At 35.3% G+C, this 15,011-nt stretch overlaps 1 protein-coding gene across 1 annotated transcript in view; it reads right to left on the bottom strand.

Moving 5' to 3' along the window:
• Nucleotides 1–5,775, bottom strand: part of Nek7 (NIMA related kinase 7) — a 70,697-nt gene extending 64,922 nt beyond the window's left edge. The window contains exon 1 of the mRNA XM_010635397.3: nt 5,691–5,775. Within this exon, the coding sequence (XP_010633699.1) occupies nt 5,691–5,747 (57 nt within the window). The 5' untranslated portion in view covers nt 5,748–5,775. The remainder of the gene's footprint in view (nt 1–5,690) is intronic.
• Between the last annotated feature and the right edge of the window lie 9,236 nt (nt 5,776–15,011).

Raw genomic sequence — 15,011 nt, 5'->3', positions numbered from 1 at the left:
ATGTACTGTAAGACAATAATCAGTAGGTACTGGTGCTCACAACAGTACCATACCCAGGATGTAGGAAGGATGAGAGCCAAGTGGCCAAATTTTCAACTAGTGTGAGGGGTAATGAGGAGGCTAGAAGGTAACAGCAATAAGGGAGGTAAAAATCCTTTCTTCAGAGAGCACAAGGCTGAAAGCTGCAGCACCTATCCCTAAGAAAAAGGAGTAGTAGTCTAAAAGAGGTACTACAGATGGAGAAGGCTGCTGTTCTAAGCTCCTGGCATTTTCCGTATGTGGGCTGGGAGAAAAGACAGTCTCCACATTTGATAGGGTCACAGGAAAGCAGTGCTTAGGGAGAAAGAGGTGGGTTCCAGTCAAGGCAAAGAGGCAGACTATGGGGGAAATCCACTATGAAATGGACGATGTGATGCATGTATGATGAAAGTGAAATTCTGAAGATATTTTTGTATGTTTTAATACTCATTTGCTTACTCATAGTGCTTAAAAAGAGAGATGGACTGATTTTAAACCAAGCTTATATTTACTTAGGATATATTTATTGAGTGGCTACTATGCATACCATTCTAGTTGGTATAGAGCAGTGAAGGTAAACCTTTTAGAGCTTTCAATGATAATAGTTCATGGCATCAATCACGTCATAGGTATACCAGCTCTGCTAGAGAGCTTACATTCTTAAAAGAAAATAACGGTGTGCAAAATAAAAAGTAATATGGTGACTTATTCTACAGAAAAAATATGTTAGCAAAGGCGTAGTGAATGGATAGAAAGGTTCAATTTTCACTAGTTGATAAAAAAAAGGTGATATTTAAATATATACTTGAAAAAATGAGTGAGCCCATGAGAAACTACTGGGAGGTTTTAAACAAACACAGTTTCACTGAAATTGTATGAGTCACTGGTGCTGCGATGGGAAACACAAAAGGGGAAAGAGCCAGGGATAGAAGCAAAGAAAGCAATTAGAAAGCTACAGCGAATATCCCAAATGAAAAATTAAAGTAACCGTCCAGGTCATATCATTGGAAGTAAGTAATGTTAAAATTCTAAATATATTTTAAAGACACAGATTATGTGTCTGCTAAATTAAATGAGTTGAGAGAAACAGGAAGAAATCAGAGATGGCTCTAAGAAGTTTAGTCTCAGCAACAGGAAGATGGTCTTGTCACTAAGAGAACGGGTAGAACAATTAGGGGGAAAATATTTAGTGTTTAGTTTCAGATGCATTAGGGTAAAGACAGGCAAATTTGACATCAAGAAGGCAACTGGACACGTGAGTCTGGAAGAGGCAGAGCTCCAGGTTGAGATGACTGAAAGTTAATGGGTACAGACTTGATGCAGAAGAAATCTAAAACCTGAGCCTCGGGCACTCTATTTATTTGAAGGTGATGGGAAATCAGCAAAGGAGGAACCACTAAGACAAGAGAAAAACAAGATTGTAGGAGTATGATCAATTTCAACTAAACAGCTGATGAGATGAGGACTGAAAGGGCCACAGAACAGAGACATGAGGTTAATAAAATCTTGCTGAAAGTAGCATAGCTCGCATAGTGGAGGAGAAAGTTTACATGGAATAAAACTTGAAAGGAGAAATATATAACTCTTTCTAGGAATTTTAGGATACAGAGAAGCAAGTTAACTGCTGGAGAGAAGAGTAACTTCAAAAGCTACTTGGGAGTACAGTGGACTGTGTAACTTGGGTTAATTAGGTTAAGAAAAATTCATCTGCCTCTCATTATCTACAGTGTGCACCCAGGTAAACATCCCAGATCGCATCTGTATTGACTTACAACTGTAAGTCAAGGGTCCACTGTACTCCCCCCACTTTTTTGAGATTGGAAAAATAATGGTACAGCAGTATGGTAATGAAACTTAGTAGGGTACGGAGATAGGTGCTCCTGGGGGCACTGGCCTTCGAGAGCAGTGATTCATCTGATAACAAGAAAAGCAGACCACACGAGGACAGGCTCTGGGAGGAGGGTATGGATAGCATGTGTGGAAGTTCTCTTCTGAAGTCGTCAATTTTTTCTGTAAAATAAGAAGCAAAAGTAGCAGCTGGAAGAGAAGATACGGTGGGGCTCATGGACAAAAGATATGAAGGAGATGTCTAGAGGGAGGAGAGTGGGAAGTGCACAGGCTAATGATAGGACTGCTGGGACACATCAGGCTTGACTTAAGGTTCGTGAGCACGAGTTTAAACTATGTCAAGAAACTTCTTTCTTCAAAACAGCTACCACTCATTCTTCTACATAAACAAAGTTAACAGGTGAAGTCAACTGTTGCAAGAAGAACATAGCATCTAAATTTATATGAAAACTTTCAAAAACAGAAACACTATTCAATGTCATATGACAAATATTTTTGGAAAATCAGTGTATCAAAAGATGCAAGCTAAGCTGACTCTTATATCCCAAAGCAAACCTGAAAGATAAACTAGAGAGAGAAGAAAACAATATAGTAATCATGTCCAAAAATCCTACCAATTCAAAAGTCTACTGTGAGCTACTTTTCTCCTGGCCCACAAAGAACCCTGGTTACTTCCCTGAATGTACTATGAGGTAAGGTACCCTTCATTTCACTTTCTACATTTACATCACAGGGACTCAAAATCATAAATGATAGTAGCTTGTACTGCCATGAAACTTAAAGGTATGGCCAGTCTACTAGATAAAAAGTCAATATTCTCATATTTTCCAAGCTGTAAAAACAAGACTACCTAACTTTCCTACCTGCAGATATGAGAGGGTCTTCTCTTTTTACAGGCGACTAATGTACTACACTGCCTTCAAATTTAACAAAACAAAAACCATTACCTAGGCTAATTATTATAACTAAAATTAACCTTCCTTGAAATTCTTAGACTTGCACTCTTATACTTAACTTTATGATGAAAGTGAAGTGTTTAGCTCTGCTCACTTAATAACCATAAATCAATCTCACAAAATGTTGTAAACGTCTAATGTAAATGTTGTAAACTTCTACCTTTTAAAATTAAGTCTTACAGAAAAAAGTAAACATTTCACTATTTCTATCACCATCTTTCACAGTCTGAACTTTTAAAATAGCCTCCTCTTCTACGAATAAGAGTCCAAAGGCAATAAAAATATACAGGATAAAAACCTAGTCAAAATATCCTTTTAGTACCCTCTAGACTTTATTGAAAGGAAACAAGAAAGAAGTAAGAAAAGAAAGCAAAGCTGGTAGAAAAAAATAAATGTTCTGCTAAGGTCAAGAGAATGGCAGTAATGTAAAAAACATTAATAAATATATATAAATTTCATATTCTAAAACTTAAAAAAAGGAATTCATACTGTATTAAATATGAGACCACATATTACACATTATGAGGTGAGAGTATCATCTTGTAACAAGAAAAAGAAAGGATATACCAAGAATACACATCACATCATTATAACAGGGAATTGGTATCCGACACTTAGAAAGCTGACTTTTTTAGTTTTCTGTTTATGTCCAGACATATTAGCAAAACAAAAGCAACGGAAGTCACTGAGCTAACCATATGTTGCCATATCAGCCCCATTATTCAGGCCAATGGTGTGGAACAAAACAAAAGAAGGTTGTCAACCCAGAGCAGAGGCTGTCCTTTCCCAGTCTTTTAAAATAATGCTACAGAGAGTGGTAACATTTTTCAAAAGCTTAATAAGCAATAATGCCTATATGCTCTTGTCAGGTAATCTTTCTTTTCACTGTCTCACACCATCAGTCTGAAGGCAGAGAGGGAAAGAAAATTCTCCCTCCCCCCACTTTCCATAAGGCAACTAGAGCCTGGAATGACACTTACCTATTTCCAACAGGGAAAGTGGTCCCCCCACACAAGAGCAGCAGTGGGAGGCATAAACGAAAGGAACAGTGTGAAAAGAAATGAAGAACCATTTCTATAATTTTGAAATTTGAACCGCGTGGCAGCCTAGTGTCTCATAAGAAAACATTACTTTCATTTTTGCCTCCTAGTGCTTCTTCGACCTTTCCTGGTTGGTGAGTCAGCAGGAGGCAAAATGAAAGCATCTGTATTTTTTTTTTTCTTCGTAACAGGACTATTCAAAACTGTGAATTTCAAAATCATAACTTGAACTACTTAATTTTTAGAGTGTTCTTTTACTGTCTTTGCTAGCAATAATGTAACACGAAAGAATAGTGTGCACATGTGGGAAATTAGCTCTAAGATAATTATACTTAGTAGACAGGATATTATAATCTTGAGAATGACTGATGATGATTCTACAATATACAGACAGATTTAAAGAACAAACTACTCTTAAGACTAAAATATTGGCATTACTTTAAGGTAGAATATTCTCAACTCGAAGAATTCAGATTAAGTAAACAAAGAAGAGCAATGTAAAAGTGAACTTAAGGACCAATTTAAACAGGTTAATTTTAACTGGTTTCAGTTATATATTCTTATCTAGTTAAAGAATAAGAATATAAGAGATATCTCTTATGTTTGAAAAATTGAAGTAATATAGGGCATCCAGGGAAAGACCTAGTCTTTCTCTCACAGATTTTAACCTAATAGAAGAGGTAAAGAAAATATCCATAAAAAAATTCCACAAAGCCACTAGATACCCAAAGAGGGGAGGCAAAGAATAATCATGGAGTTGTGCTTCCAAGGGAAGACAGCACATTCAGAAAATGAGCCAAAGCCTCTTGTCAAAGACAGCATTTTAGTTGGCTCTGGAAGGGTGACCAAGATTTTAAAAATTAAGAGTCAAAGATGGAGAGCACAAAATGTGTCATGTCACAGAAGCAGAAAAGACTGTCCAGTTTGTTGTAGGCTATAACTTTCTGAACTGTGTTTCTTGGAGAAGTCAATATGTGCACTAAAAGAAAAGAATTTCACAGATGGAAAAAGTTTAAAACACTATATGCCCTGTATCTCTCTTTGAGCTTGACAAATCACACTGGTATTAGGTTCTGAGGAGGTACTTCTATAAATAACTGTTTACCCCAACTCTCCAAACCTATTTTACTACAGATCTCATTTGAAAGATCAGTTCCTCAAACACTTTTAGAAATACAGTCCAAGCAAAACTGGGACGAGGCCAGCAGAGCATATTTGAAACTTAGTGTAGAATGCATTAAATACGAAGCTGAGAACGTCCTTACGGAAACAACAAACACGAGGGTCTGACCCTACACAAGGATAGCTATGTTAAATATTTCATTATACAATGATCTTTACAATAAGCATTAACAAACTCATTACTAAATTTTAATACTTCATATACATTTGTTACTGAAATGTTCTTTTTTACTTCACAAAGAAACATGTAAGGGAGAAATAACACTCTCAGCTAGAGAGAAAGAAAAGCAGCACTAATGCAAAGCAGTTGTGAGCAATCCAACAGCAGCCCACCAAAGCCTAAGTAGGTACAAAGTATACAGGCTCTCCCAAAAACCTGCTTTTTCTTTTCTTTCCTTCCCTCCACCTATTACTGTACTGCAGTAACCTTGAAAGCCTATATGTCATTCAAATAAAGTTAAAAATTAAAGCTGCTCTTTTGCTTTCAAGAATTATAAAAAAATTCTGAAAAAAAACTTAAAAACAATCTTAAATTAGCATTTTTGGCTACTTTATTTCCTAAATGAACTGTCAATGTACTACTCCTTATACATATTTGATACATGTAGATATACATAGGACCACTTAAGCAAAATGAGTGAATTACCTGTGGCTGGAACTGAGGAACAGGCGGCCCCTGCATTCCTTGTGATTGTTCATCCATTGTCTGAAGCAACAGAAACTTTAAAACTCTGCAAAAATATAGAGTTGAAATTTAATGTCATAATTACCAATTCATATCACTTATCACATACCCAGCACAAACTTTCAAATATTATGTTTCAAATTTTATTATTTTTTTGGTACTGGGATCAAATTCGGGACTGCGCTTGTGAGGCAGGTGTGCAGCACTGAACTAAATCCCCAGCCCTCAAAAATTATTAATATAACCCCCATTTTTGTTGGTGCCATTTGCTGAATCCTAGCTCTGTTCAGTATGCACAAATATCCACTATCTCAACCACTGCCACTTCTCCAGAGTAGTATCATGTACTTAGAAAATCCTACTTGAGATGAAATTGTCTTCTCCATTCTGCCTTACAGACCAATGATGCTTGCATATTTGACAAGATAAAGCCATGCTAAGCTCCCTATGATCATGCTCAATACCTGACATCTTATGTGTACATTGTAATTTTGAAACAGTCATCCATTAATTCAGTAAACATATGCTGAAGACTCATTATGTACCAGAATCATCACAAAAAAGTAGAATCTAGGAGCTACTTCTGCAGTGATTCTACTAAACATCAAGTGAACCCAGGTATTAAATGAATGTTATTTTATAACTGAAATACTGAGTCAAAAATTAGGATCCCTTTAAATAAAATTAACCGATGTAAGCAAAGCATATCTTCATCATACCCTTTAAAAAGCAATAAAAATATTCTGGGCATGGGTTACTTTTATTGTATCTTCTTCCACTCTGTAATTTATTTTTTGATGTTTTTCAGTTAATGAAAAACAATGTGGTCTTATGCTCTACTGCTTTATCTTTCATATTTAGATTTATAATCCAACTGAAGTAAATTTTTTGTATGAGGCAAAATACTAAAGTACACCTTTTGTCTGATATAAGGCAAAGTCAATAAATTTTTTACTTATGGATACCTAATTGACCTCCAATCATTTTCTGTGTGTTTTTTTAGGGCTTTTTCACTGAACTACATCCACAGCCCTCAAAAAAAATAATTTTTTTTTTTAAACAAGGTCTCCCTAAGTCACTAAGCTATATAGGCTGTGCTCAAACTTACAATCTTCTTGCCTCAGCTTCCCGGAGTGCTGGGATTACACAGGTATGCACCAACAAACCTAGTTGGTGCCATTCTTTTCTTTTTTTTTTTGATACCATTCTTTAATAATGGAATGATTCCCCACTTCTCGGATTCATTAATTTATGTCATTGTGGACTCATGGGTTTTTCTTTTATTCAGTGTACTATAAATGTCTGATGCTTAGAAATTGTCCAGAATGGAAACCAATTCAAATTGGCTTCTGTATCCTTTTGAGACCTCCCTTGGTTCTTTGCTGTTTTCTGACTCAACCAGATGTTTTAGACTAAGTTTGTATCCTTCCAGTTCTGGACATGGAATCACCCATTTCTCCACAGGACCATGATCACTTTAAGCAGAAAATGGTTTTACAAATCAAGTTTAGTGCTAGGCTAATATTTTTGACCATAAATGTTGAGACTGGAACATTCAGCCTCTTTAAAGATCTGACATTTATTTTAGTAGCTTTTCACAACTTACCCACTATAATAAGAAATATACGAATGAACTATCAACTCTAAGTACTTGGTCTTCTTTACACTGTCTGACACAAACAGGTCACTTGCTTGATTATGGGAAATACTGGTTGACTTGGTTAAATGGAGACCAGGGGGTGAGTTCAGGACTATTACTCCTGAATGATAACTTGGAACCAAGGAAAACATTTAGTTCTGTATTTGAGTGTTCACATTCTGCCAAGTATCCACCCTAAAATTTCCATTATGTTCTTTCATTTGTTAAAAATCACATATATATATACAGATAGCTCAACAAATTTTCTTTGGATGAGGGTAGTGTTGATATTTTAGTATTACTGTTCTGCTTTCTATTCTGTTCCTTATAAGCTACACTGGTCTTGATCAATAAAGTATATCTTATTAATATTTCTATAGACTAAGTGTTTTATATATATGGAATATTAAAGATTTCATGAATAATCTTAAAGAGTGAAGGGAAAATTCAAGAAAAGAAATTTTAGTATTGTACTTCAACCCCTTAGGAGTCTGAAAAACAAAACTTTTGAAACTATCTAAAAAATCTTGGGATTTGTATATTTAATATTTAAGGTTTCATACTGCATCAAGAAATTTGAATATCAAAATACATACATAATGGTGAACAGGAAAGGGAAGTCTAAAATGAACAGAATCTATGGGTGTCCTCTATTTGTCAAATTAGGTTTAAGCTTTAAATTGTTAGGAGATGAATGTGGACAATTAGGAGATTGATTCACGTTTATATCTTCTTCATTAAATAATTTCTCTTGCAGAATGAGTGAAATATTTTTCTTTGGCTAAAACATGATTTAAAAATTTTTTTATCTAACGGCTAGTCACAATGAAGTTTTTGACAAAAATCATTATCACAATTAAAATATACTAAATGATTTTTCTTATATATTTTAAAGCTTCTTTTCTCTTTTTAATTCTACTGCATACGTTTTAAACCTGTATTTTGTAACTGATCAATAATTGGCCTAAGGTTTTGAAATATATATTGGTTTATTTGAGGTCACTTTCTACAAAATATAAATTTTTGTTTGTCTTAGGGACTCTCTAATGTAGCCCAGGTTGGCCTCAAATTCATGCCAATCCTCCTGCCTTAGCTTCTGAATTACAGGCATGTTCCACTATACCTCATTCTAAAAACATTATATTTTTAAAGATGAAATTCATTAATGATATGTATAAATGTAGGGCAAAATTTATCTTGGCTAATATTTTGGGTAAGGTGGGTAGCTGTAGTTGCTTCATTCAAATAATAGGAAGAAAAATACATAGTATAATTTAGTTTGCTAATAATTATCTCAGATATTTGTTTTAGAAATTTGATAATTAAATATGGAACCTAAGAAAGGTATTATTTTTATGTAGGGAATGGTACTGTAATATTATTTCAGCATTAAAATTAAGATGGTGTCACTGAGTACATACTATAATACATATTTTGTTTAATGCCTTACTGGGGTCATAAAAATCAAAGTATATAAAAAATCAGCTCACTGGCAGACTTGAGTTTTTAAAACTAAATGGTTTATGTCTATCCACAATTCAGATTCATAATTTTGTACTTTTATTCTGTTTCATATGTGGCTAGCCACAAAAACAAGGGAAAATTGTTTTACTTTAACATATACTGAGTTTATGGACATATGTGAAAATATTTGTGGTATTTTTTTTTGAAAGATTTAGGGGCAGTATGATGTACTTAACACGTTTTTCAATAACATTAAAGTTTTAGCTATTAAAAACAATTAGTCTTGAGAATTACAAGGTATTTCCTTTAAGATTCTATTTGGCAAATGTAGGCTATTATAAAAATCTTTGAATACATTGTTTTTCTTAATAATTCACAATTAGGTTTTGCCATATCATTCCCATCCTTTTCTTTGCCCTTCTGACACATACTGTTTTTATTTCCCTTCCTTTGGCTACTTTCAATGGTGGTAATACCATGTGCTATTTCTCCCAAGCTAAAATCTTGGAATCATTTTTTAACTGTTCTTTTCTATCACCAACCATATCTAATCACTCATAGTCTTAACGTCTAATCATAAGCAACTCTGAAACTTGCCCTCTATTCCCCACTTCCATTCATGTTTTATTCATTTAACAGCTGTGTGCCAGGTACTTGCTATGGAATATAGCAGGGAACAAAATGACAGAGTTCTTGCCCTCATGTTACTTACATGATAGCACAGGAGATACACAGTAAGTAACAATAACAAGACAATTACAAATTGTTATAGTTTCTGTGTAGAAACATAGGGGTGATGATGTGAAAGATAAAGGAGGTAGGGTAAGAGGTACTATACAGAGAGAATGAATACAGCAGGCATGGCTTTGAGCCAGCCATTCAGTTTGTGGACCTAAAGGACAGCAAATTCAAAAGCCCTGATGAAGGTAAGTATTACCAGGTTTCAAGAACTGAAGGGTGCTCAGCATGCATGCAAAGTAGTGAGAGGGCCTGGGCTGAGCTAATGTGGGAGACACAGGCAGGAGATTAATTACAAAGTCCTGCAATACGTGGCAAAGAATTTAGATTTTATTCTCAGAGCAATGAGTGTCCCCTGATCTGATTTATACCTTTAAAATGCTGCCACAGACAAATGGTGGACAAAGAGATCAATTAATAGGCTATTAAACTATTTTTAAGGGGAAATATAATGATAACTTATTGTGTTAGTGGTAACAGAGAAATATAAAAACTAGAGACATTTTGGAAATGAAAAACAGTAATTGCAGATGAGTTGAATTTAGGGGCTTGGGAGTAAGGAAAGAGGAAGAATAAAAAACGTATTTTAGATTTTTGTATTTTTGTTTTTTGTGACATTATGTAGCCCATGCTGACCTAAAACTCCTGTGTCCTGCCTGAGCCTCTATAGTACTGAGATTAAGAGGCTTGCTCTCCACACCTGGTCATTTTAGATTTTGACAAGAGCAATTTTTCACAGGGTGGTGAGGAGGCTTCCAGGGAAGAGATGCATAAGAGGATGAGTGGGATCCTTAAGGTCCCTCTACATGTGGCCTTCAGAATCACAATAAACACTAACATTATTTGTAAAACCATGGGTGACTTCCTTTGAATCAGTGCAGTGACCTCAAACTATACTAGTCATTATATTCTTTACCTGTTATACATTTACCTGTTATACGCTGCATTTGAAAATAGATGTGGACGTAGCTCTGTGGCAGAACACTTGCCTAGTATATGTGAGGCCCTGGATTTGATTCCCAGTACAAAAGTAAAGAGGGAATAAAAAAAGGGAGGGAGGCAGGACCAGGGATTTAACTCAGTGGTTCTGCCGCCTGCCTGGCAAACACAAGGACTAGAGTTCGATCCCTGGTACCAAAAAAAAGGGGGAGGGAGGAAGAGGAGGGAGACAGAGGGAGGGAAGATCCTTAATGAAATGATAAAAGTATTATTTTATCAAAATTCAACTTTTGAACATATTTCTTTCAATACAATATGTGATGAAATGGGGAGTACAACTGTGGTAAAACAAAGTTGTCCAGTAAAATGACCAAAACTGATATTTGTGCCAATTACAAACTTTAAAGTGAAAGTGAGAATTTCAGAAAACTTGCATTCATCATTGGGCCATGACATCTTCTTGGTATGTAAAGACTTTTCAGATGAGATTAGTGGTACAATTCAAGAATAAAATTCTATATGTGTAAAGAAATGGTCAGCATTTAGATCTGAGTAACAGTCTATTAAATAGTTTTCCAGATGACCAATGCATGTTTCACAATACTGAAGTAAAAAGATTTATTCAAAGGGCACAAAAGACCTTTCGATTCAAACCAAATATAAAAACCAAGTATAAAAACTTCACTGATCAGATTTGAGAGTACACACTGCAGCTAACTTTTAAGAATCTGTTATCTGCCAGTTTGGTGTAGTATCAAAGAAAACCCCAATGATATGAAATGGTTACTAAAATGCTCTACTTTTCCAACTACATACTTGTATAAAGCCAGAGCTTTTACTTACATATTTCTACCAAATAAATAACAAATAACAGATTCAGAGCAGCAGCTGCATCTAAAAGGATAAACATCAAAGAATTTTGAAAAATATAAAATAATGATTCCTTTTTAATTTTTGAAGAGATAACTATTTTTTCATTAACAATGTTATGTGTAAACATGTAATGAGTATATTTATAAACAAATCAGTGTATATTTAAATTTGTTTCAATTTCTACTGAGGGAATATAGGTAGATATAATGCATATAAATAAAAGGTTTTTGGAGTTCCCAGATAAAGAAAGCTAGAGACCCGAAAGTCTGAAAATTGTGGGGATAGACCAACTTGGTAGAATTACATGAAATATAGAGATTAAAAAAAGAAGTATGTTTGTAGGTCCATGAAAAATGGAATCTTCTACTCAGGTAGAAATGCCAGGTGAGCAACTGGATAGAAGTGTAGCTCAGAGCTCGGGACAGATGCCTGTGGTTAAGATACAAATTTCAGAGTAATCATACACGACTAGTATTCAAAGCCGTGAAACTGGATGGGATGATCTGGGAAGAAAACATAACAAAACAATCAAGTCCTGGAACATCCCAAAATATATAAGCTAGATAGAAAGGGGAACTCTGAGTAGCAATTATATAGGACAACTGCCAGAATATTTCTAAAAGTGGATTAGTTGTCTTGAATGCTGATAGGAGATGAGTAAAAGGACTTTGGTGGTAGACCTTATCCCGTCTTTTCTTATTGTAGATGTATCCCCAAAGCCTCATGTGCTTATAGGTGAAGCTTTTGGGAAGTGAGTGACCATGGGCATGTAACACTGGATTAGTCCACTATTGATTGGGTTTATAGTTACTCGTGACCCTGGGAAGTGAAGCCCAAGGGGAGGTGGGCCGCTATGGGTGTGGCCTGGAGGGTTTTATCCCTCCTCTGTTCATCACTGCTTCCTGCCTGCCATGCCAACTTACCTTGCAGCCAGCCAGCCAGACTGAAACCTCTACAAATTATTAGCTAAAGTAAACCTTTCCTCCTTAACTTGTGGGTGTCAGCTATTTTGTCCCAGCAAGAAGAAAGTAACAAAGACACTTGTTGCAGTAGCTTCTGGCAGTCCTTCCTGGTGTCCTTATACCCTCTCTGTCTCACCCTTAGACAGATATCTTTCAAAAGAAGTGAACTTCTCCCTCTCTTCATTGCTTAAAACCCAACATGAGCTCTCAGGTGTGAACTGAATAAATATCATTAAAAACTGTAAGTTATTTTTTGTATGAACTGACATCTATCTGTATTTTTAGCACAGTCATTTGGTACTAATTCCCTACCCGCCAACTTTAATTTCAAATTACTTATGAGATGCTGTACTATGTTTTTGAGTGATTCTTTCCATTAAGTTTACTGGCACATTTTAGGTATACATTATGATCATATTCAACACTGGGAATTTGTAAATATACATGATAAATCTTGGTTCTTGTTTTTTCCCCATTCCCTTGCCCTCCTTCTACCTCTCTACCCTTTCCTATTTACAAACACTTTGTTTCTGTTTTTGCCTTCTTTTCTCATAATTTTTCCTTTCCCCATACTCCTCCCTACTTCCCCTTCCCTTTTGGACCTTTTCTTCCTATTTCACATTATCTATTATACATTTTGGTCCTCATTTACACTTGCAGTTTCTCACACCAGAGAAACTATTCAGTATTTACACCTTTGTCCTATTCATTTCACTTAAGAGTATGTCCTCCAAGTACATCCAGTTAGCTATTAATGTCTCTAGTTTATCATTGTTTATGGCTGAGTAGTACTCCACTCTATTTTTTTAAAGCAAACAAAAAAACACACATCTTCTTTATTCAGTCACCAAATGATGAGCATTTGAGCTGTTTCCAAGACTTAGCTATTACAAACCATACCACTATAAACATGGGTGCACATATATCACTGCAGAGTTATGCTTTTTATTCTTTTGAGAAGATGCCCTGCACAGGAAACCTGGGTCAAATGAGACCACTAATCCTAGTTTTCTGAGGAATCTGAAAACTGTAAATAAAAGAACAGTAGGAAGAACCAATATAATGAAAATGGCCATACATCCAAAACTGCTATATACATTCAATGCAATCCCATTGAAATTCCAACATATTTCTCAGAACTAGAGAAAACAATACAAAAACTCACTTGGAACCAGAAGAGAACTACAACAGCAAAAACAATTCTAGGCAACAAAGACAAATCACAATCTCCAACTTGAAAATATACTGCAAAGCTGTGATAAAACAACAACAACAACAAAAAGCATGGTACCACAGAAACAGACCTGAGGATCAATGGAATATATTAGAAGATGCAGAAACAACTCCAGGCATACTCAGCCACTTGGTCTTCACTTGACAAAGGAGCCAAACACCCTGACTAGAAGAAAGACAGACTCTTTAATAAGTGGTGCTGGAAAAATTGGGTTTCAGCTTGCCAAAGATTAAAACTAAACCCATATCTCTCACCATTGTGATGCCGTTTCTCCCCAAACAGATCTATAGAGTGAACGTATTTCAATCAAAATCCCAGTTATCTTTTTTTAATTTATGGAAATAAGACCAATCAATTTTAAAATTCGTATTAAAACCAGATATGTAACAGCAGATATTAAGACCAATAATAAAACTTTAGTACTGTAATTATATACACTAGTAGCAATCCACATAGTCCACTGCAGTATGGAAAGTATGGATAATCCTACAGGATGTTATGGGTGTTCAAGTGTCTTATATGAAATAGGACACACATATTTCAAGTCTTCAATATCTTCATATAATCTGATGCATATTTTCCCATGTACCTTAAATTATCTGCTACTAATGTCTAATACAATGTAAATACTATTTAAGTAGCTATTGTACTGGACTGTTTAAGGAATAATGACCAAAAAAGTCTGTACAGGTTCAGCAAAGACACAAGCCGTGTGCATACAGTCACTTGAAACAAGACAGATGACAGAGCAGCCATGCTGTGTGGTAAAGGATAATCTTTCCAGTGCCATTTGAACTGGGGCATGGTTGTGTACGCCTATAATTCCAACACTCTTGGAGGCTGAGGCAGGATTCAAAGTTTGAGCCCAGCGTGGGCAACTTAGCAAGACCTTATCTCTAAATACATATGTACATATATGTCACACACACACACACACACACACGGTTAGAAAAGAGAAAGCATAATTTCTGCGATATTCCTGCCCAAATCGCCATCCTTGTATTTTTTACTTTACAAATGAAAAACTATATATATTTCTTATATATAGCAACATGCTTTGAAATATGTATATACTATGACATGGCTAAATTGAGCTAATGTATATATTATCTCACTCATTTTCTGTGGTGAGAACACTTAAATCTACTCTTAACAAGTTTCAAGAATACAATAAAGTACATGGTTATTAACGATAGTCACCATGTTCTATCATAGTGGTCTTAGAACTTACTCTTCCTAACTGGAATTTTGTAACCTTTGATCAACATCTCCCCAACCCCTATCACCAACACTGCCTCTTAGTGACAACCATTCTATTTTACACCTGTGAGTTCAACTTTTTATATTCCACATGTAAGTGAGATCACAATAGTATTTGTCTTTCTGTGCCCCACTTATTTCACTTAACATACTGTTTCTCGGTCCATCTATAA

Source organism: Fukomys damarensis, unplaced genomic scaffold (assembly GCF_012274545.1).
Source record: "Fukomys damarensis isolate Sample0158 unplaced genomic scaffold, DMR_v1.0_HiC HiC_scaffold_11, whole genome shotgun sequence".
In the NCBI taxonomy this organism is placed as follows: domain Eukaryota; kingdom Metazoa; phylum Chordata; class Mammalia; order Rodentia; family Bathyergidae; genus Fukomys; species Fukomys damarensis.
Note: the sequence above shows the minus strand (reverse complement) of the source record. Positions and strands in the feature narration are given on the sequence as shown.